Below are 24,657 nucleotides of genomic sequence, written 5' to 3'. Positions count from 1 at the left end.
CTGGGCACAAACAAGCTGCAAAGCAAGGAGTGCACCTCTTCTTCTGACACTTCCCTGAAGCTCTGCCTTCCCTCTTGCCAAGCCAGGCTAAGCACAGCCAGTGCCTCTTGGAACTAAATCCATGCTTTTAATCTATTCACAGAGAATTAGGGACAAATTCTGCCTGGCATATCAGCAGCCCTCTGGTAATTTGTTCAACAAAAGAGCCTGGCATGAGGATCTCTAACTCTGACCCTGTGTCTTTCAGTGAATGGCTCCTTTCTGTTCACTCGTTCTTGGATACCAGAACTAATCTACGTCACTACTTGACAAAGGAGCAGGGAATTCAGCATCCATTCCAGGAAAATCTGCTCCGTTCCATTAAACTGTACAACAAAATCAGGGCAAACTATTTTTTATCTGGCAGAACATAAGAGACTGATCATTACAGGGTAACTAAGCAGCAGAATTATCTGTGAAGATTCCATCCTTCTATTAGGAAAAGGTTTCACTTTAGGAGCAAGGCCCTGGCCTCCTCCAGCCCTGTGCACAGGCTCACACAGAGAGCCTCTGCCCTGGCCCACAGACTGCTGGCATTTGACATCACATCTTATCACAAAGTTTCCACTGTGCTGAAACTCGTCCTGCTGAAGGAATTTAACTAGACAGACACATTTGCAGAGGCTTTGGTAGTCTGAAAACATTTAAACATCTTATCATTTCCTTTCCACTTTCAGACAAAGGGCCAGCACACATCTTCATCAGGAACCATTGCTGTGGACACAGCGTGGGCTAAAAACTGCTGGCAAATTCCAACAGCTTCTTGAATTCATGGTTGGAAGGTTGGTTTTCTTCTGTCAAGGCTAAAATCTGTGTGGGCCACGGTTCTGCAGCAGATTAAAAACGGGCAGTTCCTATTTGCAAACTACAGGGGTTTAAGATATATAGTATCAGCGAAATGCTGTAAGAACCTGTTCTCCTTATCAAACGTTTGGATATTTCATTGTTCTCAGAACAGTTATGGTCAAATGTTTTATTTCACTAAGCAAGTCTCTTAAGCTGAAAAACTGGAAATGTCAGAATAGCCTGCCTGTGGAAAGCAGCTACACTCGCACATATCTTCTTAACTTCAGGGCCTTTTCCTGTGCAAGCCCTCAGAGAAAGCAAAAGTCAGGGCTTCTATGGTGTGCCAGTGGCTGCCTATTGTAATTCTGCTTTTGACTAGGAGATGGTTATGTTCCTACTGGTTTATAGGTAACTATTCCAAAATCTTATTTCCTGTGTCTGTGCACCTCAGCAAAAGGTTGCTCTTTTCAAATAATAGGGATTTGAGCACAGCTTTCACAAGCAATGTAACAACAGGAGAAAACACACAGAGCAGAACACGTCACCAAAATTTGAAAGATACAAAATTCAATACTAACCCATCTAGCAGGTAAGTCCTGTAGAATGTGAAGATCCAAACATCAGGCAGCAGGACAGAGACAAGACAGTAAGAGAGGGATAGAGATTTGGGTGGGAAGCAAACATCAAAAAGTTAAAAATCATATTTATATTTCATTATTTCATGAAGACACATACAGAATTGTTTGTAAACACACAGACAGAGAATCACAGGGTTACATAGCACAGAAGTCACCTCCTCTGACCCCCAACCAGAACCTGTCAGAGCTGCTGACAGCACTGACTGAGTGCAGGCACCTGCAATGCTCAACCTTAAGACTTTTTATTTCTAACAGAGTTGTTCTTTACTCCCTCTCCTCAGAGAAGGTTATTATTAGACAGCAGCCCAGGGAAATGATTACAAAGTTTTAAGCTCTTTTCACATGCTTCTCTGTTTGAATAACAGTAAGATTCCCAATACACTGCTCAGTACAAAAGGGGCATTAACAGAAATGCTGCTGGCACATCAGAATCTGCTTGGAGCTATTTGTGCTCCACCTCCCAAGCTGTGCTACAGCCTAGTCCAGGAATAACTGGAGAAAAATGAAGTCCTGGATAACTGGAATTACTGCAGGAAAATTAATTCAGAAATAGGAACATTTCAAAAGTCTGGTGTTCCAGGGTTTTCCTTTCCCCTGTAGCTAATGGGGCCTCCCTCAAATCCCAACTGCAGGGAATGGACAAGTCCTGATGAGCTGTTTTTCAGTAGGAGACATTTACAACTTTGACAGTCCAAAGAGATAGAGGATGCACACAAATACTACCTAAGGGGTTTTCTAAGGGCAGGTCCTGGAAAGAAACTATACCTGGTCTCCTGAATCCACTGATGGAAGGCATTGGCATGCTGAGCAAATTCCTGACGCAGTTTGTCATTTTCTTCCTGCCTTCGCTGTTCCTTCTGCAGCTCCAGTTCACGTTCCTGAGAAATGAACAACAGTAATTTCAGAGAAATAAAAGGGATTGGTCTCATCCTGTAACAGAAAGCAAAAACTAAAAGCTGCATACCAGCACAGTTCTGAGCCACAAAACAACATTGAATGCTTGGTGTCCAGGATGCCTAGAGAAAAGCATCTCAGGTGGTAATTCAGAACTTAAGTCCTGAGAACTGCAACTGAACCAGCAGTTGCTTCACTGCATAGCAGAGAAGTTAAATTTCTATTACAGTCAGAAAGTGAGACACATGTGTCTTGCCTTTGGAAGAGCCACAAATGGAAAACCATGAGAACAACTGACAATAGCACAAGTTTATAGTTAACAGCAATTTTTCTCACAGATTTTGAGGTATTCTGACTGTATTGTGACAAATTCTTGTTCCCATTATCTCAGAGAACGACTTCCAGAGACAACTGAAAGGTCATAAAATATGAAGAAACTCTTTCCCTCACTGACTTGCCTTGATAATTTTCTGCAGATTCCTCCAGGTTTCTTCAAGAGCCTCCATAGTGAACCAAGTGTAGGGGTTGGAGGCCACACGGAAGCTCTTGATCTGGCGATCAAGCTCTGCCAGCTGGTTGAAATCAGCTTGGGCAGAACTCAGGGAGGAACGGAAAGCATCGTGAGCTTCTCTCAGGGCTTTGATTTCCTCCAGTGAGTTGCAGCGCACAGGATCCGTCAGGTCCTCCTCAGCATTCTCAAACCAGCTGTTGAAGGCAGAGGCCTTCTTTGCAAAGGTCAGGAAGAGATCCTCAACCTTAAAGAGAGAAAACATCCAGTTGTTCAGTAATGGAAATACTCTATATGAGCTCACATGGAACTAACATGCAAGGGTTTTGCCTTGGAAGCATCTCAAAAATTCTTATTTAAATTCTCCAGGATCTCCAAAATCATTAGTTGCAAAATCATGAACAAGCTACAGAAGTTGCAAGTGTGTATTTTTTATCAAGTGTGCAATTAGATTTTTGTAGCCCCATGGTTGGCCACTCACCTTTCTGAAGTGCTCCTGAGCCTCCAAGAGTTTCTTTTTCCTGGTAGCAGAATTAGCCAGTAGCTGATTCCAGCGTTTCATCAAGGAAGCATGCCGGGCCTCGATGGCCTTGGACTGGATGTGCTTGGCTGCGAGCAGCTGGTCTTTCAGAGCAGTGATGTTTGCAATTCCCTCCTGCTGGAAAGCCTGAAGTCCAGCATCAAATGTTTCCTGAAGCATTAAAAGAACAAAAGATATTTGAGATTGTATTTTTCTTTAGCCTTTCCAATAGCCTGCATATATTTCACGTATAGATTCTTGTGTGTTCACAGGAGTTCAGCTGGTCCCTCCCTCATGGGGAGGAAGCAGCATCAGCACTGACCTGTTTGGTGAGCAAGGTTTGCACTGAAGAGAGGTCACGTCCGTAATCATCTGTCTTCAGACTGTTTTCCTTCTCTCCTGGAAAATTAAACAAATTTTGCAAAAATGTCATTTCTCCATCTCAGACATTCGCTCTGTTCCAGATCAGGTTACAGAGGCACAAAGCAGGGACAGCACTACTGATTACTCTTAGGTCTGCTTGTTACAACAGTACATGAGGACCTACCAGACACATTTGGAAATGAAAGAGTTTAATGTTTGTTTGTTAGCAAATATTGTACTTCAGCACAGAACATACCTATCCATGACTCCACCACATCTGCTTTCCAGTTGAACTGGAGGAAGGCTGAGTTCTCATCCAATTTGGCTTTCCTCTGAGCTGCTGCTTTCTCCAGATCTGATACCTTGCCTCTGAGCCCCTTCATCTTGGCAGTGATGTTTGCCTCGTGGTGATTGTTCTGTGTGACAGGGAGGAAAAGAAATATAGCCGTGCTATAAAATGTTGAAGTCATCTGAGGCATTCAGGATGCTGGTGACAGAGCAAGGACTTCAGCTGAAAGGTATCGTCTCAGAAACAGCTTTGAAAGTGGAACACTAACAGCTCATTCAGCTGCAAAAAAATGAGTAAGAGCTCTTTTCAAAGACATGACAGAGAAGAGAAAGTCTACTGTAACATGAAGATGTCCTGGGGAGCCTTTGAAGGTTTCTCTAGTTCATGCTCACCTTTTTAATGAGATCCTCTCCATTAGCACAGACATCATTCACTCTGTCCTTGTGGACAGTAAAATCAGTCTCAAATGCCTCATGCTTCTTCAGCAAGCCCTGCAAATACAAGACACAGGCACTTCTAAAAATAATTTCTCACCATTTTATAAATCAGTTAGCATAAACGTTTTCTGTCAAAAATTAATCTTAGCTGGTTAGCACAACTGGTTTTTTGTGAACAAAAGGAAACTGAGACTGACTTCCAATCAGAGGTCAAGAGATGCAAAGCTACATTAATCTACAAGTAATTTCTAAAGGAAATAACATTACTGGGATGCTTTCATAGAATGAATTTATATTTTTTACTATGTAAGACTTCAAAAGAAATAAACAATAACCTGTAAATTGTAAAGACAGTTAAAGAAAAGGTTTGTTATGCTCTAAGCAGCAGGAATACAACAATAAAGTGCTGCCAATTTCCTCCATACCTGAATAGCAGCAAGTGTGTCCCCATAATCCTCACTGGCTACCAGTGTCATTTTCTCATTGATCCAGGCTTCTTCTTCCTCAACATTTGCTACAAACTGCTGATACTCCAGAGACTCCTCCAGACGCTGGCCCCTGTGTGGGGAAGGTGCAACTGGATCAGTTTTATGGCATTGAGATATAAGATATAAAAACAATGTGCAGAGCCTGAACCTAATCATTCACACTTCACTCCTCCAGCAGCAGCCATGGCTGGAGCTCTAGGAATTCCTTGGACTACAAAGTCTGCAGCTGCCAAAGGACTGAAGCACTCTCTCCCAACAGTTTCTAATCAGGAAAAATCTCCTGGAAGTGGATTAAAGACAGCTAATTGTAAGCCTATGGTTTCCACTGGTGCAAGAAAAGGCTAAACACAACATACACCTCAAAAAGAGGCTAATGTTTCTACTGAGGAACGTTGCCAATAGTCTTGTAGAGTCTGTGATCAGTAATAGATGCTGTTACATCATATTCCTAATAACCCATACCCTGAAATTCTGTAAATCTGATAATTATGAGTCCATGTAACTTTGAATTAATACTGAATTTTACACAAATTCATACCTAGCAGCTGCCAACTGTTTTAACTCTTTCCAGTGATCCACAAACTGAGCCAGTCTCTGCTGTATCTCCTCCTTTCCAATTGTGTTGTCATCTGAAAGCTTCTTACCCGTGTCCAGAACACCCTAAAGAGAAACAGTTACTGGAACATCACCTGCCTTCCTATGTGCATTGTTTAGGCTCCAGCAAAACTACTGCTGGTTTTCATCTCTTATAGAGAAATTTGCCATGGGGACAGGGTTTTACCTGGATAGCAGGTTCGTGGGCAGCTAATTCTGCTTCTAAGCGCTTGTGTTTCTTCCTCAGATTCTGCACACCAGTCAGGTCTCTGCCATAGTCCTCTGAACTAACCAACAGTTTCTTCTCTCTAAATTCAACAGAGAATAGAGAAATATAAAATATGAAAATTACTTCTAAAGGTCAAACCTGACAAAGAAAACAAAAAACCCCTCAGATACACAACTGCTTTGCATTGCACAAAGATCTTGGATGTAAGATGTGTACAAGAGTTACTAGCAAACAGCAAGTGGCTCTTGGCAGAGAGTCCAACATTTATCTTTGAAGGACAGAATTTCTCTGTACTGTTTTCTTTTTAAAAAATATAGATGTATTTTGTAAAGTTGTCCAAATTTTGTTTTAAAAGCATGACAAATAAGTGCTCTAATTTGAATGATTTCTATCAGCCTCATGACTTTCTCTCTTCTTGAGGTACTAACATCAATGTAGGAAGACCATTTGATTAATTGCAACAACTGGCTAGAATCAAGAAAGTACTTGAAACTGAAAAGTATTTGAATTTTTGGTAGGAGCTTTTCCAGAAAGACTAGAATGAAATGTCTGAGTCTAAACAGTGTTTTTCTGCTTACTGGGATTTGACCAAAGAAAACTGCAGATAAGAAACCACACCCAAAACAGTTTTTCTGGACTGGCAGCAAAGGTCATCTCCTATAGATGCACAGCTGTTGGAAGGCAGCTCTGAAGCCACACTAAAGGATATGAGCAACACTGGCAAGCCCAGACCTTCCCAAGCACCCACTTGATCCAGGACTCCTCGTCGTCCATGTCACGGAAGAACTGGTGCAGGCGGTGGCTCTCGTTGAGCTTGGCGCGGCGGGCGCTGGCCATGCCCTTGATGCGCTGGAAGCGCCCGTTGATGGTCTCGCGCTTGTCCTTCACCTGGGACGTGTCAAAGGCACTGCTGGTCATCAGACTGTCAGCCTGGCTGTTCAGGTCCTTCAGGCGGTCCTGGACACGGAGGGGAGAGAGAGGAGGGATTGTTCAGAGCTTGTTTCTGTGCTCCTTATGTCAGGATGAAAATCAGAATCTGACTTGTAGTCACAGGTTTTGCTAGAAACCACATTTCAACAAGTCTGTGATTGAAGCAGGTATCAGGAGCTGTACCTACAGAATTTGCTTATGACCACGCTTTATCTTCCAAAACTAAAAGGGAAAGCAATACCTCATGTGCAGATATATCAGCTTCCAGTAACTGGTGTTTTTTCAGAAGGTTGTTAACAGATGCCAAGTCCTTCCCATAGTCTTCAGATGCCAACAAAGCCTCCACCTGTGGATGGAGAAGGAAATATGGAATGAAGAACAAATTGTGTTTCACAAGCTCCTTGAAACTATAATGTTTTAAAACCATGCAAATTACTTCTCAATTTTCTGCTAAACTTTTACCATGTCACCTGTTTAATACCTAAAAGGTTCCATGCAAATTTACTTCTTCTTACCTTATTGTTAATAACTAATAACTAATAATATTGTTAATAACTAACATGAACACATAGGCAAGAATTTCACTAGTAATAGGTTTTAGACTTGCTCAAAGGTAAACAGTGCTCCACAAAATCTAACATCAGCAAAGGTAATAAAAAGTGGAAAAAAACCCACTTTGCAAGTAATTAATTCCCATCTTATTACCTCTGAAAGCCAAAAGTCAAAATCCTTAATTCCAGTATTGAAATTCTGCTGCTTATTAGCTTCTTTCAGTTTCTGACTCTTCTCTGCTGATTTCTGTACCAGGAATTGCCACTGGTCAGCCAGGGCAGCCAGGCGTGCCTGTCAGAAAATGGGAAAAATAAGTAAATGAAAGATGAAAAAAGTTCTGATCAATGCAAAACCATAACATGGTGGAAGTTCGGCTGTTGATTCCAGGTATGCAAGTTAGAGTCACTATTTCGAGCTGCCCAGCTATAATTTACACCTCAGAGGATCAGAAAACTTACCCTCCTTGAGACCAAAGCAGAATGATTCACCTGATCTACACTGTGTAGTTGAGATACAAAAGCTTCTATAAAGCAAGATCTATTCTGGAGGGACGCTGTCCTGCCTCAGTTACCAAAACACTGCTCAAAGCAAAGCCAAGCAAGGCTCGAAGGTGCCCACCTTGACGGCGTCCTCGCTGCCGGCGCACGCGCCCCTCTCGATGAGGGAGTTGCCCATGTCGATGACGCCACGGATGCGGTCGGCGTTGGCGTGGAGCTCGGCTTCGAAGGCCTGGTGCTTCTGGTGCTTGCTCTGCAAGGACAAACCCAACACCATCAGCACTGCACAAAGGGCTCCTCCGTTGTTCTCATGGGCTGGGTGGTCATCAGCTTTGTGCACAGGCTGAGCTCAAGTTCTCTCTGGGTAGGGTATTTATTGCTCGCTCCAGTGGTTACATAGATAAATACTGAATTATCAGTCAAAAACGTCTCTAAAAAATGTAACTGAATTATTTGGTAAGAATTTTTCTCTGCCAAATTGAGACCACCATGAGAACAACAGGAGCCTTGGTGTGGGAAGGAGTGTGCAGCTCTCATGTATGCATGATCCATCCACCCACCAGGAATATGACAACAACACAAAAGTGACAAGACAGAATTTGCAAGTATAAACTGGAAATGCTAGTGACATTGGACATGGGTAGAGAGTGTCCTAGAGAATGGAATGAAAGGAAATGTTAGATCAAAAATAAAAAAGGAAAAAAATATTATAGCACTGGTATGAGAAATTCTGCATGAACTGCTCCATTTTGGGAACTGTAAACCACAAATCCTGAGATTTGGGGAAGCATATCCTTCAAAGCATTTGGGGAAGCATATCCTTCAAAGCTAGATCAACCCACTTGGAAAATTCAATTTAAAAGCTGCCAATTGCATATCTCTATATAATTACCATGACAACAAATTGTAGACAAGCCTTTCTAGTTTAATACGATTTTTTTTCCCAAACTAAAAAAAATAGTAATTTAATGTACCACACTCTGAAGTGACAAATCATTCCTTCATTTCTTACTCGTTAGCTTCCCCTTTCTTTGTTCTATCTTCTCCTTCCACATATCCTCATTTTACTCCACTTCTTAGATTCTTACAAGTGCTGTCAGCTTTCCATCTGGTACATCTCTTTTTCTGGAGTGTTCTTTTTGTTTTATTCTTTTCTATGCTCTTGCAAGAACTAAGCCAATCAAGATCTATCATTAACTGAATCCTCCACCTTCAGCATCTGATTCTACAAACACAAGCTCATGGATTTGACATTATGCCCTGTGTTAAATCATCACAAGTGATGATCCAACAACCAAATTTCTGAAATAGGAGGATCGAACTCCGTTTTCCTATGGGCTAACTCCTAAAAAAGCTTAAACTACATAATTACACAGCACAGATTAAACAGATCATGCAGAACACCTGCAAAACAAATACATAAATAAATGATGCTGAATAGGAATGAACAAAAAAGCCACACCCATAGGACGAGGATCAACAGCTGTACCTGGATGGAGGTCAAGAACTAACAGAAAACAGATTGCATGAACTGATGGATGGAGCAGCAACCAGAGCTTGGGCTTACACAGAAGCTTATACAGAGAAAATAAATTCACATACCAGGGCTAGTCCAAACTACTTACCAGCAGTTTGGAAAGCTATAAAACAGATTGAGAGAAGTAGTTCAGTGCATTCATACTACTTCATAAACCAGAATTAAAACATAAGAGGCAAACTTTATTCCTTAATAGTGAAAAATAAATGAGATTTCACATTGTATAATGTAAAAGAGTTGAGACCCAAGAATTCAATTTCTTTATTGTCTAGATGCTGGGAGAGAGACAGAACAGCCACTTGGGTTTCTTTAGGAAACTTTCTGCTGCAGATACCACATATCTTATTAATTATATGCGTGAATAATTAATTAGAGGCATGAATAATTACTAACCAAGTCCTATTTTGGGTCTCCTTTCATGCATAATGTAACTTCCATTTTCTCCTTGTTAAAAGGAGAACATGTCCAACATGATGCAGTATTCTGTCATCTCTGAACAAGAATTCCTCAGCATGGATTTTCAAACCAGAGGAAGCCTTGCAAAGTTAACAGTGATATTCTGATTTTTAAGCTAAGAACCACATTCACCTGGATATTTGTGGGATCCTTATAGGACTCATCACTTGCAGTCTGGAGCTTTTCACTGATCCAGGCTTCTATTTCATCTACATCACGACTGAACTGCTGGAGGGTCTGAGACTCTCCCAGCTTCGATCTCTTCTCAATCATTTGGGCTTTCAGACGAAGCCACCTGTTTGACACATACAATGAACAAAACACTAGAGCCACATGAGGCATCACCTTCAGCAGCTACAAAACATCCCTAAAGAGGATTTCCAGTCATCTGCCTCCTCCTCCCAGGCAGCACTGACCTGTCCAGGACCTCGTTGCGTCTGTTGGCGATGACTCCCTTGGCGTAATGATCTGCAGCAATCAGCTGGTCAGCAAAGGACTGCAGGACAGCAATTTTCTCTTCCTATTCAAACCAGAAACCATGAATTAGAGCTGTGGTTCCCTAAAATCAAATGATGAGCAGTGTCTTGAACTGAACAAGCCTTTTTATCTTCTTTAAATACACATTATTAGGACCCTACGATGGAAGTCTCTCTTCTACAGGATTGCAGAGTTCAACTTAGAACACTTTTCACCTTTGGCTTTTAGGAAAAAAGGCTCTTCTGAGCTAAAAACTACAGCAGTATGATCTCTCAATAAATATAGGCAGTTTTCTGCTACAAGAAACTGGAAATATACCCTTTTCTGCCACAAATAAAGGGAAAAAGTAATTTCAAATCAGTAGATTTACACAAATACTTGCCACTATTTCTACACTGTTTGTAGGCAATGGAATACATACTGATGTGCACAAGCTGCTTCTAAACTTCTGCAGTAAATTCCACATGGCTCGATATTCGGAACTGAACTTTAGAAGCCATACATAGCAGGAACTCCTTTTGCTAATAATTCACATGAGAAAAATGAAACTATTTCCCCCTTACTTCAGCTACACTCCTCACCTGGACATTGATTGCTTTATCAAAATCTTCATGTTTCTTGATGAGTGCCTCCACACTGTCCAAGGAGTCTCCTTTATCCTCTGTATTTAAGAAAGCCTCCCGGGCAGCCATCCAGTTTTCAGCTTGTTCACAATCCCGATGAAACAGCTGGGGAGAAAAAAATCCAAAGCATGAGCAAGACAGATCAAGAGCACTGTTATCACCATGAAACTGTAAACTTTTTAATGAAAAGAGGAATTATTTTTCTTATCCAAACTGCAGCAGAGCACCTGCAATTCCAGGCACTGGTCCAGCATCATTCTGCGCTGGACCCAGGCCTTCTCCAGATCTGTCCGTTCTTGCTCCAGAATATCCAGTTTCTCCTTGATCTCTGGGCTGGCATAGTGTCCATGGGCAAGAAGTTGTTGTCCAAACTGTTCAAATGCCTGGAAAGTGCCAGTTCTTGCATCTATTTCCGTGCGGTGTTCCTGCAAGGGGCAGAGATGTGCTGCTTAATAAACACAGCTGGAACTGATCTATTTTTGGAACTCTAATTGGAAAAAAGAAACAGTTGTTGATGTTTATGATACACTTATTTTTCACATACCTGGTGCCTCTCCAATAAAGCTTCAGCTCCAGTCACATCCTTTGCGAGTTCATCTGAGGAGACCAGGCCCCGGATCCCATTGATCCAAGACATGAGGTCCCTGTGAACACACAGTAATAGGGAATTTTTCTCTCCCTCCACTGAAATAAGTCACAACAGGGAGAACAATCCTTTTCTGAACCCTTCACAGAAAAATTCCTGTGGAACAATAAGCCATGTATACTTCACTAATAATAAACAAATTGAGAGAGGGAATCACATCACTACCTGAAGTCACTGAGGAAACGCTGCAGGTCATGAGAATCTCCAAGCTTCTCCTTGCGCTGGTCAGCACGTTTTCCCAGACTATTCCAAGCCTGATTCAACTCAGTGCATTTTTCTTGGAGATCTTCAGCAGATTCTGGATGTGACTGGATTAGACGCTGAGCGGTTTCACCAAGAGAGTTCACCTAGGATTAGAGAAAGGGAAATGAACACAGTGAAGACAGAGAGAACTGCTGTAGTTCAATCATTTCTGGTAGATAAAAACAAAGCTTCTGGGTTTTCTTCGTCAGAATCTCACCTTGTCTCCCAGAGCTGCCAAGTCTCTCTCAAAGCCTTCATGTTTGCGCTGCAGAGCCTGAACACTGGCCAGGTCATGCCCATAGTTGTCTGTATTTAATGCTTGATTCTTCTCCTCTATCCATTCTTTGGTTTCATCAGCATCTCTGATTTGAAGGAAGGAAAGACAAAAAGAGAATTAAAAGTCCACCCTCCACTGAACAAGCTGGGGATTGAATATGATTTGTTTAGAATAGGTCGCACTATATTTTAGAATTCTTGATAGACAAAGCATTTGAGTCAAGACCAAACAAACCCCTCACCTGTGGAATCTCTGGACCTCGTGGGCACTGCCCAACAGCTGGCTCCTCTCCTCTGCCAGCTGCTGCAGGGATCTCCAGCGCTCATTCAGCTCCTGGATGAGGGAAGCAAAAAGTCAAGACTGGCCTTTCACTACAGGTAAAGGTTACTAAATTCTGCTTCATTCCAGAAGAATGCACAAATTCAGATAGCTTAGTTAAATAAAATAATTTGAGGGGTTTCTCTCCTGAGCTGTAAAACCAAATGATTTTATGTACATAAGGTAGTGATGTAACTTGAGAAGCAAATGCTGTATATACTAATGCTTCTTTAAATAAATTGATTCGAAAGTTTATAAAATTCAAGGAAAGACAAAGACTATGGAAAAGGAGGCTAAAATATGTGCACAACTTCTAAATCAGGTCAGAGAAAGTAGTGGAATTACCTTGATTGAGTTGAAGGTTGCCACAGTGTGTACCATCAAACGTGCAGACTGTGTGAAAAGGCAGAAATAAAAAATATAGCATTGAAGTCAACTCTAACCAAAAGCACAACCAGACTGAAAGAAAAGTCCTTAAAAAAACCAAACAGAAACCACTAAGAAAGACAATGTAAGTAAATTACAAAAGCAATTAAGAATTGGTTGTAATTTAGAGTAAGAATAGTCAGAATTTACAAGTAAGTACTGTCATGTTAGTGCAAACTGAAGCAAAAAAATCTTAATGAGGATAAAGAGGAGAAAATTTAAAGTCAACATTCAATACATTAATTAAAAACCCCCAAAATATCAGTCTGATAATTTACTATAAGACTCTTAGAATTCAATGTACATGTTTACAATTTGCAAAAAAATACTTTAAAGGTCAGTAGCTCCTGGCAACATGGCTGTGTTTTCTGTTAAAATATTACATACTAACCTGGTTTCCCCACATTACACAGCTTAAAATATGTACAAGCAGCTTTCAGTGTAACAAGGTGGATGCAAGACATAAAACACAGGCATGAAATGCTAGGGAAAACATCATGTTGGATAGTTTAAAAAATATTTAAGATTTTTTTTGCTTTAGAAGGTGACAGCTCTTCCATTGTAAGCCTCTAATGAATGGAAAAAGGCTTCTTTAAACTATTGTAGTAAATGAGCTGGACATGACTAATGGAATGCAGCATATTCCTTACTAAAAGGAGTATTGACATAAATGGTTTTGACTTTGAGGAATAAAAACATTTTTGTTGTAGCAAGCAGAAAGCAAAGAACTCATGCAGAGTGAACAAGGGATTATTTAACATCTACTGCCCAGAAACTGGACTCATCCTCATATAGTACAAACTCAAAACTAAACAGAGTTTTGTAGCAGAGGTAAAAACCAGGCTGTTAAGAATTTCTACAGCACAGGAGAAGCAAATGGTCTAAAAAAGATTATATACTGTAATTTTTGTTTTATTTTCTTTTTGTGTGCTAGTAAGCAATGACACCTACCTTCCAAGGAGAGGCTGTCTTAGAATCAGTTTCATCCTGTTTAAAAATGTGAAGAAACAGCTTTAAATATGAAGCAGAATCTAAAACTATAATACAGCAAAAAAATATTGAAAATATCTCTATGTTCAATCCTTAATAGAGTAAGTAGTTTTTTTCTTGCAAGTATTTGTATCAATTTGAGTTATGCTGCTTGCTTAGATCTGTGATGTGGGGCAAGACACTCAGGAAATAAAGGGAGCATAGATAAGATAATCTTTGAATGTCTGTTCAAAGTCATTAGTGAGTTCCATCATGGAAGTGAACTACAATTATGGCTGAACTTCTCCTTGTACATCCGAAACCTGTTACAATTGCCACTCCATCCACCTCAGAAATTAACTTACCCTGGGCATTCCATAGACTTCCTGCAAAGGAGAGAGGACAAACAATTAGTTATTTTCTAACAGAATGTTTTCCCAACATGCCTCATACTAGTTGGCACAGGATAAAATTATTTATAGCACAAGTATGCAAAAAGCTGGCAAAAAAAAAGCTAAAAAACCCAAACCAAAACAGAAAACCCACAAACTCCCTCCACTGTGAATTGTGCTCTATTTTGTATTTGTTTTTCCCCTAGCATTCCTTAACCCATTTTCCTGCAAAATAAGTGAAGGCTAAATTTCAAATTTATATGAAGCAAAGTTATTGCATGGATTCTCCATGACTTTTAGTATTATTGTAAAGCCTTCCCATTCCTAAAAAAAGAAAGGAAAAAGCTCTAGATGGTGCTGCAATTTGCTCTAGCATTATTAGAAAATATAATTCTAGAGGTCTTCCTGGGATGGCCACAGTAGAAAACAGCCTGAATCTTGCAATGCCAGGCAAAAACAGACAAAAGAAAGGAGGAAAATATTTTGCTTCTTAAATGAGATTAAGGCAGAGAAAAAGAGCACCTGTTGCTGTACTGCTTGTACTTCATCTGCCATCAGCCCTTCTGACTCCAGGTCCTTGGCAACCTTGTTTATATCCTTCAGGCGTGACTCGTTGGCTTTGAGATCCTACACAGAACAGGGAAATATCCCAGCATTAACACTCACCCAAGCAGAACACGTGAAACAAGGTGGCTCACCAGGAGTGCCCAGGGTGTGAACAGCAGGAATTGAACACAGTGATCCTGAGCTCCCAGACAGCCTGTGCCAGGGAATCCCAACTGCCAGATTTTTTTCCCTGTATCTCAGGGAAATTACTCTACAGATGGAAACCAAATGCATCTTTCTTTTCAATAGGGATAGCTTAACTGAAGATTATGCTTTACACAAAGTGAAATCCCTCCAAAGCTTAGCAGACTCTACTGCAAAGTGATGAGTTTCAGCTCTCTGGGACCAGCATGGAACAACCTGGGGAATGTAATCAAACTGAAGACACTTGAAAGTGGGATTCTCTATCCTCACAAAATGAAATAAAAAATTCACATATACCTTCTATGGACCTTTTATGTCCAATTAAAGCCATATTTCCTACTCAGCTATGAATACTTGTCATGGATACATGATCAGAAAGCCTGAAGGGAAAGGCCAAAATTAACATACACATTATGCAGCACCACAACATACCTTCTGAAAATCATCAAATTTCTTCTGGAGAACCTCCACCTGCTCCAGATCAGCACCCACTTCCTCACTGGTGAGTGCTGCTTCCTTCTCGTTGATCCACTGCTGGAGCTCATTGGCTTCACGGAAAAGCATGAACTTCTTGCAGCTTTTTTCCAACATGCCTTTGCGTTTTTCTCCCAGCTCCAGGAGAGAGTGATACCTAGGACAAGCAGGAAAGGAAAGCAAGGAACAATCAGATGGAACTGAGTAAAATCACAGGAATTTCCCAAGTATTTGGGGTCCCCAAAAATGGGGAATCCGTGTACTTATGCCCTGTTCCAGTACAGGATGAGCTAGTCATCCTGTGCAGTTGGGAATGAAGACTGTCCATGTCTCTCCTCCACATGGATTGCACACCAAAATGGGAACTCCCACATGCAACACCTCACTGGGCAAATGTAAACCCAAATCACAGCCTAGACTGGAGTAGGCTCTTCAACTACAGTATCACTGCAGGGCAGGAACGACTCCATAGGCTCTTACTTGCCAAGAGGTATTTTCCTAGAGTACATCAAGTTTGCCATGAGGTTATGAAAATCCACCAGTCCCCCAGCTTTAGGACATAAACATCTTCACTAGCCATTTTCCAGTGCAAAATCTGCTCAATATTTAAGCAAGGTGTGAATCTTTGATAACACGCCTATATTCAACGGGGAAATCCATGAAACCTGTTTCATGTATGCTTTTTGTATCTGTGTAATTCTCAACATCAGTGATATTACTCCTCCTTTACTTTAGAATAGACACAGTGAAACCTCAAACATGTTTAAATTGGTCTGCACAGGCAAACAAACCTTTTAAGACCAGCCAGTTATTTAAAACCATCTTGTAAACAACTAGACAAATGATCCTACAAGACCTTTCCCAAGCTCATGCTGAAAAAAGCCAAGAGCAGTTTTGCAGTCACTGATACGGAATTACAACTCTCTCTACAATGCATAATGCCTGTTTTTTAAAACCTGCATTCAGAAAAACCATACTTAATGCTTGTTCTTACTATATGTCTTCCAGAAGATGAGACATTTCAGCTGCATCTGGAAGGGTTTTTTATGTCCTGAATCAGTTTGGACATGGGTCTACCACAGTGATCAACAGCAGTAAGAGATTCTCATTATTAAGCACATTCCTTCTGATGTTATTAAATCAAATAATACCAGACACTGCTGAGGTACCTGCAGGGGCCTCAAATGGGGATATTTTCATTTCCCACCCTAAAACACAAGGGCACATACTGAGCAGTTACAACCTCCCATCTCGAGGAGTTCAACCCTGCAGCACTGTTCTAACCAACAGCTCAGACATGACAAAGTTTCCTGAAAAAAAATCCTCAGTATCCTGGGCTGTAATATCTATATACCAAAGTGACAAATCAGCTCTCCTTCCATGGAAGCAGAGACTTTGCGTCTTCCCGTTTCCTGTAGTTTAAGAGTGGGCAGAAAGGAACTAAGAATCTTTTGTATTAGGTTTGAATAGAAACTTTCTACCCTGACTTGAACACTGTTTTGAAGCCTACCCTAATTGCAGCTGTTTGCCTCAGCAAACAACAAACAACATTAGGTATTAGATACTTGTAAAGCTCATAGAGGATCTGAGGCAAAACTCTTTCAGAAGCAAACCTAACTTCAGAGTTGCTTTGCAACACTTGAGAGATTTACGTAAAAGTTTCACTTTGCAAGGAATACATTTGCTATGAAAAGCCAGGCACGGGCAATGAACACTGTGGCTTTGGATTTCTCAGCAAATTCCACCAGTATAATGCAAACTTGATACCTTTTCCAGGAGACATGAACACAGGTTTCAAAATCTAGTTAATGTTAAAATCAAGGAATAATCACCCTATATAAATAATGGTTTTTGAGCATCCAGCATGAATGTTACTTTATATGATAAACCAGACAGCCCCACCCTTCCCAAACTCTTGAGACATTCAGATGTGATGCAATACTTGGTAGATGTATTTTATATATATTTATATAAACAAGCTAATATTTCTATCTGCACCTTAGAAAACGCAGGAGATGCTTTTTAAGGAAAACAGTCCAGATAGCCTTAAAGCCCCTTTGGTAAGCAAAACCAGTGTGATGGAATAAACATGAACCAATCCAGCAGCACAGAGGTGCCCAGCAAGATAAGCAGCTGGTTGTGAGGAACAGAGGAAACACAGACCACCACATTCATCTAAACTAATCCTCATTGCAGAAATGGCCTCCTTCATGTCTCTTTGGAGCAGCGTTCCCAAAGAAAGAAACAAAGAAAGGATGAACAGTGACAGTGTGGGGACAGCATGGTTTAGGAAAGGGCTAATCCTACTCACAGTTCTTCGACCTGTTTCATACGCAGAGATACACTGCCGACCTCCTTAGTAATGAGAGTCCTGCACAGACAGGGAGCACAGCAAATGCATGCGAAAAATTAGTCAGATTAACAAAAATAATGAAAGCAGCAGCTCCATCCATGGCTGGGCTGTGGTAGGAGATGGGTAAGAGTTCACATTTAAATGGAGAAAATTAGGTGTTGTTCAGAAGCAAAGCAAATCAGACCAGGAGTAGAATTCATGTAAGGAAACCTCAGCAGTACAGTTGAGCTCTCCCTATAAGGTCTCCCCATTTCCTCATTATTGTGCCATGGGTTTAGAAACTAAAAGGTGGTCCCCTCTCCCTGGCTTTAAAATAAGGCACCCTGTTCTAGTTACTAAAAGCCATATGCAAACCCATGGAAGGAATTATTAAAATCCTGACCGATGTGCCACAATTTCCCAGAATTTTTTCTTCATGCTGGTAAAAAAGGGTTTTTGTTACGATTTGGTGGGGTTTTTTTGTGTAATTTTATTTTAATTTTTTACTTCTAGAGCTAAGGCTAGTAATTATTGCATGGCACTGTAATAACTGATGACTCAACCCAACTGAGTGGGAGGAAATTCCCACACAGAACAACAGCATAGCTGCACAAACAGATGGGAGTATACAGAAAACTTTCAGCTTCAGCTTTCAAGTGTCTTGATAAGATGGACTAGCACTCACAGCTATCACCCACAGCCCTTGCTTGAATTAATCTCCAGCCACCATGTGCTTCAAGAAGGTCATTACCAAGCAGCCTTGCAGTTTTCTGCTTGCAATGATATGCTGCTCTTTTAAAAAAGATGATAAAAATTAAAAAAAAAAAAAAAAAAAAAGGGAGGAGGAACACATTTTAGCTCCTATAATGGCAACAAATATTGGCACCACATTTCAGAACAGAAAGTGATGAGCTAGCAGCAAAGTAGCCCCAGCTTATAAAGAGGGCACCTGTAGAGGCAGCCATGTATAGGGAGAGCACTGTACTTAATGGAATCAAATTTAAGAAAGCTTTTCAAAACAGATCACACATTAAGAAGTGACAACTACATATACAAGAGTTGCTTAGGACATATATAACTCACAAACAAGTTTAAGTAGTTAGGTACAAGAACAAAAGGAACATATAAAATGCTCAAGTCAGACAGTAAGTTGAGCTCTAGTGTCATGAGTTTAACAGTTAAAAATGGGAAAAGCAACTAGAAAATCTAGAGAAGGAATAAAACAACTGAATCTGGTGCCTCTGGCAAAGGAGGCCCTTGTTTTGCTCCAATTAATTACTCCCTAGTGTAAGAAGCATTAACCTAAGCTGGTGACAATCTGTGAAGCAAAGGCCAAGCCAGCTAATGCTGGCAGTGTCATATCTCATCAGTTAGATCTTACTGGTTGTCGATCTGCTCCTGTCGCAGTGCAATGCTGCCCTGCTCCTCCAGGAGGTTCTCTCGGGATGCAGACTGGGCAGGATCCAGTTTCTTCACATAGGCAGCAGGTACAAATCCCTGACGGTCATTGACTTCCACCTTCCACCAGTCCTGGAAGCAAAAAACCATAAAGCAACCACTGTGAGAACATCATCAAATAAAGAATGCTGGGCAACTGAATGCTGCAAATCAGAGACCTCTATTAACACAAGGAAAACAGTGATGCTCTCACTATGGAGATAATTTCGAACAGTCTTTTGAAGATAGAGATCTTACTCCTATGTCTCCCTTGTGTTCAGCCAAAAATTCCTCCATATCAGGGTATTAAAGATCTCACAGACACGTGCCCTGTCTTGGAAAAGTTGGCAGCTGTAGAGGAATGATGGAAATGAAGAGCTTCAGCTGAAGTGCTAAATGTGCCAAAACCAGAGAAAACACAGTGCTGAGGGAGCTAAGCAGGGCAGCAAAGCAGGAAGCCAGAACTCACCTTGTTGGTGCTGTTGAGCAAGGTGAGGATATCTCCCTTCTTCATTGTCACCTCCCGGGGACTCTTCTCCTGGTAATCATAGAGTGCCAAAACAAGCTCTTTTCCAGTTTCATCATCTGTGGGAGCAACTTGTTGCTAAAAAAAAAAAAAAAAAAAAAAAAAACACAAGAAAAAATGAGCTGTTACATGCTCATTATAATCAATGTTGTTGTCCTAGAACAGACTTCTAGACTTCAGCCTTAGTAAAAGCTACTGTAGAGTCAGTTTAGGTGCTGTCTGGGCTCAAACCCTGAAAACTACCACATTAAATTGTTTTACTTCAAAACAATACACCTGTCCTATGATTATAAAAACAGACTGCTAATTTTTTTGGGAAAATCAAGCACAGTCTGCAATAACCTCTCAAAACCAACAACTGTTATTGAGCTTTGTTTTTACCTCTTGCTGACCCATGAATTTTAGGTACATGATTAGCATCTTTCCTTACCCTGCATGACTGGGCCTGTTCCCTCAATGCCTGGATGCTGCTGCCATAAGCGGAGAGATCAGACATCAAAGCTTCATGTTTCTTCAGAAGAGCCTGAAAGTGGATGATAATAACATGCACACCTTGCCATTTTACAAATATGCCTCTGCTTAAAATATATACTTTGACTCTATACAAAGGGAACGTGGTTTTTCAGAGCTGCCAGCCTTGTGACTCTCATGGGAATAATCACTTCTATTTATTCACAGGCTAGATAGCGGGCCTAATGCTTCTGGTGCTTTGCCTCTATCTTATATCAGCAGCATTCTTTTGTTCTTGTTCTGACCAGAAATAACTATTTCCAGAGTGATATGGGTAAGTTTAAAGTGTGCCTTTAAACTGCACTTCATGTTGATAAAATGTCAGTCAGCACTGCCTGGGATGTGGTGTCTGACTACAGAATGATATCAATAAAACAAATCCAGACAAAAAAAATTACTTCCAGACTAATGAACTGCTGAAAACCAGACTTATACTGAAATGCTTATCCCGTGAGGAATTTGCTGATATTATTTTCATTATACTTAAAAAAATCAAAACCCTGTAAAAGAGTAAATCCAGAGGCAAAGCTTCCTCACAGCTGGTTTAATACACTGAGCAGCAGAATTTCATGTGCAATAGCAACTAAGACACAGGAAAATATGTCATCTTTTGACTAAGAGCCAAAATCTTGCTTGATGCAAGAATCTGCCCTCTTTGTTAAGAATCCTGAAATTATCACAGCTCATTTTTTTACCACTGGACAAATCCTCACTGTACTTATGCAAAACTGATTTAAACAATAATCTCAAATACCTCAGCAGAGTCTTCATCTTTCCCATAGTCTGTACTGCCTACAATGGGCTCCTTTTCCCTCATCCAGGATTCAGCCTCATTAGCATCAGCAAAGTACTGCTGAGCCTGCAGGGAATCCTCCAGGTCCTGTCGCCGCTGAGACGCTTTGGCTTTCAGAGAGTCCCACTTCTGGTTTAGCTCGTTCAGTTTGATTTTCACATCCTCAGCTGCAAAGTGTCCTATGGAACAGAAGGAGCAGGAACTGAAGGACTTAGCAGACAAAAGCAATAGACATGAAAAGATTACTTGTAATTCTTCAAAGTCAAAAAATTAAACCAATTTAAAGCCTATTTAGCCTACAATTATAAAAACATAACTCAGCTGGTCCTTTTGCCTCAGACTGGAAAACACTGACCCTGTCAATCAAGGTGTACTAGCATATCTTAACCAATAGGAATAAAATGAGACAAATAATAACATTTCTCAATGATGAAACAGAAAAGGTAATCTCTTTCCAGAGTTCTGGCAGCAGACAAATATTATTTCAGACCTGCAGGATTTTTTTTTAAATTTTCATGTTAAAAACACCCAGTCAGAAATAAAGATGACTATCTAAACACAAGAATTACTGTCTTTGTAGAGAATTTTCTCTCACATCATGATTATGTACCTCAGATAGACCCCTTTAACAGACTTATAGAGACTAAATAAAATAGGCAAAAAAATGCTAAATAAGTGTTCATCAAGAGTAGACAGAGATCTGTCAAAATTAGAACAGGTTCCCATCTAGGAACCTATTTTTATTTCTGAGTGAAAGGATGACCAAGAGTTCATCCTGCAAGCAAGTACCTGCCTATTATCAGGATAAAATCAGGCAGTAATTCTTAACTGTGCTGGGCCAGAGAACAAAAAAGTGACAGAGTTAAAAAAATATTGAGACATACCTTCTTCCACCATAGCATTTCCCTTCTGTGTGACTGCTTTAATGCGAGGCTCATGGCCTGCAATTTCTGCCTGCAAAGCCTGGTGCTTCTTTAACAGATTCTGGACACCAATTAAGTCCTTGCCTGAAAGATACAAAATAATTAATCAGCTAAATCAGAGTCACTAGATGAAACAAAAATTTTAAGGCAGCTGCAGCTTGCAATATACAAACTTGCACAGGGAGAACTCTAACAATGAGGACAGAGCTCTATGGAAACTTTGCCCAGAGTTACATATTTGCCATTGCCCCTGGGTCTCTGTTGTGTTGTTTTTATAATTGCAGTGGTAACAATGTTAATTACACCAAACAGCTCTAAAATTTTCAGAGAATTTTCTATCAAGATACAAGTTATAACAGAGCAATTCTGACATTTGAATCCTAGATACGAGGATGGACCAACCTCGGTTTGTTGAAGCTGCAATAGGTTCTTTTTCCCTAATCCAGGTCTCTTCATCCTCAATGTCACGGAAAAGCTGCTGCAGGCGAAGAGAATCTGCGAGTTTCTGCTTGCGAGCTACCATGGGGTCCTTCAGAGCTTCATAACGAGCCACTAAAGCTTCTTGTTTCTTCTTGATATTGTCAGCATCAAAGTGCCCAGCCTCCTGGAACTGGCGTGCCTGGATGGTAATGCCATCTATCCGATCCTAAAATGGATCCAGCAACAGCATTAGGTCAGAATTTCTGTGAGGTGGCTGCAGTGACTGAAAAGCTCATTTCTACTGAAGTTACAAAGATATTATTTTAGAGACATACAAGCTATGTTTTAGTTCAAAATTATTCCTGATAAGCAAACTGTAAAACCCAAAGCTAAAAAAATTATAAAAACCAGACCTGCTAAGGTCTCTGACTGAACATATCTGAAAATACCATCTTTTGAGTGAGGAGATCTGAAAAGACAGGAATAAAATTATTCCCCTTACCTGATGGGCAGCAACATCTGCCTCTAGCAGTGCATGTTTCTTCTGAAGATTCTGAACATTAGTAAGATCTTTTCCATAATCATCAGAAGCCAAGTGTCCTTCTACTTCATAAAGCCAGAGCTCAATGTCCTCCACATTGCGATTAAACTGCTGCTGCTGATTGGCTTCTCGCAGTTTTATACCTGAGAGAGACAAGAGGAAAACAGGACAGGTAAGTAAAGTGGAAACTGAAGTTAACTCATTTCCTGTCTTCTCCCAGCTAAACTCTCTATAAAATTGCCCATATTCTTCTGAGCAAGTCATACCTTTGAGCTCAGTGGCCTCCAGAAGTTTCTTCCATAAGCTGATGACTTCATTCATGCGAGCTGCCACCTCATCGGATGCGTAGTGCTTGACATCAATCAGCTTCTGGCCAGCTTTCTCCAGGGCATCAATACGACTCTGGTTAGCAGACAGCTCTGCTTCAAAAGCCTGGTGTTTCTGAACTTTACCTTGCAAGTTTGATGGATCCTACAGATGAAAAAATAGAACATTTCAATGCAAAATCAGTAGCTAAAGATCTCTGAAGAATTTTTGAAATTGGCCTACATTCATAGACATGCCATGGTGTAACCAGAGGATCTGGTGCCAAAAATATGCCTCAGAGCAGAATTCTTAAGCTATTGGATGGCATGACTACTATATGATGGGAAAATTCCTCTTGGGGACAGGAAGAAATTACACAATTCCTCCTGTTGCCATTAATACCACTGTCTATCAGCATTCTGGCTGATGTTGTTTTGCGTCATTAGACTGTTTAAGCCTGGTACTGCCATAAGAGCATTCTACCATTCATCTTTGCGTTTACCTTGTAGGCCTCATCAGTTGCAGTTTTCATCTTTTCATTAACCCAGCTCTTGAGCTCATCAGAATCTCGGAAAAACTGCTGCAGATGGAAAGAATCTGCCAGCTGAGCACGGCGGTACATGGCTCTTTCATGAAGGGCATTTCGGCGGCTCAGCAGCTGAAAGAAGAAAAAAGTAGAAGGTTTTTAAATTCTTCAAGCTCATAAGAACCACCACTATACCCTCTTGGGACAACTCCACTGACTTATCCTATATTGAAGTCAAACCGTGTAAAATAATAAAGCAGAACAAGATTTAACGCCTACAGTCTAAATGTATTTTGGATACTTACAGCATCTCTGCGTGTAGCAACATCATCCATGGCATAGTGGTTATTCTGAATCAACTTAGTAGCAAACTCATCTAATGCCTAGAGGGAAAACAAGTTTCCATTTATGTGGTGTAATAGAAATTGCTTGTGCAAATTTGCTTAGCATATCAATTCCCCAAAGTTTATCACAGTAAAACTGGCAGAAAGCCATTAGCAGATCTATCCTTACACTCCCGGCTCTCTGTATCCTCAACCTCTCCATGTAGAAGAGTGCAAGTTTTTGACAAATATTCATCCACTTGTGTGCTGGTATAAGGAAGCACCAGGTTACCTGGCTCTGAGACAGAAATTGAGCCCTACCCCACACCTCTTCCACGATTTTCCATTTTAGAGCCAATACATGTTGTTTAGAGCTGATATGTCCCTAATAACATAACAGAAGATCATTCTGCAAAGCAAACCCCATCCTTTAACACCCTCTAGCAGTGTTTCCTCCGCAGTCAATAAATGTCCTTGTTTCACTTCTTGTCCATTTAGTGATGACATAATGTCAATGTCTTACTGTGATTTTCTCCTCTTGGGCACTTAGGGATTTCTCAAAGTCTTCATGCTTCTTTAGAAGAGCCTCCACACTGTCCAGAGAATCACCAAGGTCTTCATTCAGCAGAAATGCCTGAAGTAAGGACACAAACACATTTTTATGTTTC

The 24,657-nt window shown here is 40.7% G+C and overlaps 1 protein-coding gene across 21 annotated transcripts in view; it reads right to left on the bottom strand.

Annotated features, from left to right (window-relative positions):
- The window catches only part of SPTAN1 (spectrin alpha, non-erythrocytic 1), a 45,524-nt gene that overhangs the window by 4,882 nt on the left and 15,985 nt on the right, over nucleotides 1–24,657 (bottom strand). For 8 of the 21 annotated variants that reach the window (XM_085594119.1, XM_085594127.1, XM_085594117.1 and 5 more), the window contains 40 exons: nucleotides 24,513–24,623; nucleotides 23,972–24,049; nucleotides 23,643–23,798; nucleotides 23,101–23,305; nucleotides 22,796–22,977; nucleotides 22,276–22,519; nucleotides 21,835–21,957; nucleotides 20,912–21,129; nucleotides 20,078–20,170; nucleotides 19,591–19,725; nucleotides 19,066–19,214; nucleotides 17,664–17,723; nucleotides 15,311–15,509; nucleotides 14,651–14,755; nucleotides 14,102–14,122; nucleotides 13,719–13,754; nucleotides 12,687–12,734; nucleotides 12,265–12,356; nucleotides 11,964–12,108; nucleotides 11,669–11,850; nucleotides 11,402–11,501; nucleotides 11,085–11,282; nucleotides 10,816–10,962; nucleotides 10,174–10,277; nucleotides 9,890–10,052; nucleotides 9,390–9,404; nucleotides 7,886–8,017; nucleotides 7,421–7,558; nucleotides 6,957–7,061; nucleotides 6,534–6,742; nucleotides 5,744–5,864; nucleotides 5,501–5,622; nucleotides 4,900–5,032; nucleotides 4,430–4,528; nucleotides 4,005–4,164; nucleotides 3,708–3,784; nucleotides 3,347–3,556; nucleotides 2,816–3,112; nucleotides 2,229–2,341; nucleotides 1,404–1,421 (listed from right to left, as the gene is read on the bottom strand). In XM_085594119.1, the coding sequence (XP_085450245.1) occupies nucleotides 1,404–1,421; nucleotides 2,229–2,341; nucleotides 2,816–3,112; nucleotides 3,347–3,556; nucleotides 3,708–3,784; nucleotides 4,005–4,164; nucleotides 4,430–4,528; nucleotides 4,900–5,032; nucleotides 5,501–5,622; nucleotides 5,744–5,864; nucleotides 6,534–6,742; nucleotides 6,957–7,061; nucleotides 7,421–7,558; nucleotides 7,886–8,017; nucleotides 9,390–9,404; nucleotides 9,890–10,052; nucleotides 10,174–10,277; nucleotides 10,816–10,962; nucleotides 11,085–11,282; nucleotides 11,402–11,501; nucleotides 11,669–11,850; nucleotides 11,964–12,108; nucleotides 12,265–12,356; nucleotides 12,687–12,734; nucleotides 13,719–13,754; nucleotides 14,102–14,122; nucleotides 14,651–14,755; nucleotides 15,311–15,509; nucleotides 17,664–17,723; nucleotides 19,066–19,214; nucleotides 19,591–19,725; nucleotides 20,078–20,170; nucleotides 20,912–21,129; nucleotides 21,835–21,957; nucleotides 22,276–22,519; nucleotides 22,796–22,977; nucleotides 23,101–23,305; nucleotides 23,643–23,798; nucleotides 23,972–24,049; nucleotides 24,513–24,623 (5,243 nt within the window). The remainder of the gene's footprint in view (nucleotides 1–1,403; nucleotides 1,422–2,228; nucleotides 2,342–2,815; nucleotides 3,113–3,346; nucleotides 3,557–3,707; nucleotides 3,785–4,004; nucleotides 4,165–4,429; nucleotides 4,529–4,899; nucleotides 5,033–5,500; nucleotides 5,623–5,743; nucleotides 5,865–6,533; nucleotides 6,743–6,956; nucleotides 7,062–7,420; nucleotides 7,559–7,885; nucleotides 8,018–9,389; nucleotides 9,405–9,889; nucleotides 10,053–10,173; nucleotides 10,278–10,815; nucleotides 10,963–11,084; nucleotides 11,283–11,401; nucleotides 11,502–11,668; nucleotides 11,851–11,963; nucleotides 12,109–12,264; nucleotides 12,357–12,686; nucleotides 12,735–13,718; nucleotides 13,755–14,101; nucleotides 14,123–14,650; nucleotides 14,756–15,310; nucleotides 15,510–17,663; nucleotides 17,724–19,065; nucleotides 19,215–19,590; nucleotides 19,726–20,077; nucleotides 20,171–20,911; nucleotides 21,130–21,834; nucleotides 21,958–22,275; nucleotides 22,520–22,795; nucleotides 22,978–23,100; nucleotides 23,306–23,642; nucleotides 23,799–23,971; nucleotides 24,050–24,512; nucleotides 24,624–24,657) is intronic. The other 13 variants (XM_085594125.1, XM_085594109.1, XM_085594113.1 and 10 more) reach the window with 6 other exon arrangements.

Source organism: Lonchura striata, chromosome 17 (assembly GCF_050655825.1).
Source record: "Lonchura striata isolate lonStrDom1 chromosome 17, ASM5065582v1, whole genome shotgun sequence".
NCBI lineage: Eukaryota > Metazoa > Chordata > Aves > Passeriformes > Estrildidae > Lonchura > Lonchura striata.
The sequence above is the reverse complement of the archived record's forward strand: the minus strand, read 5'-3'. Positions and strand labels throughout refer to the sequence as shown.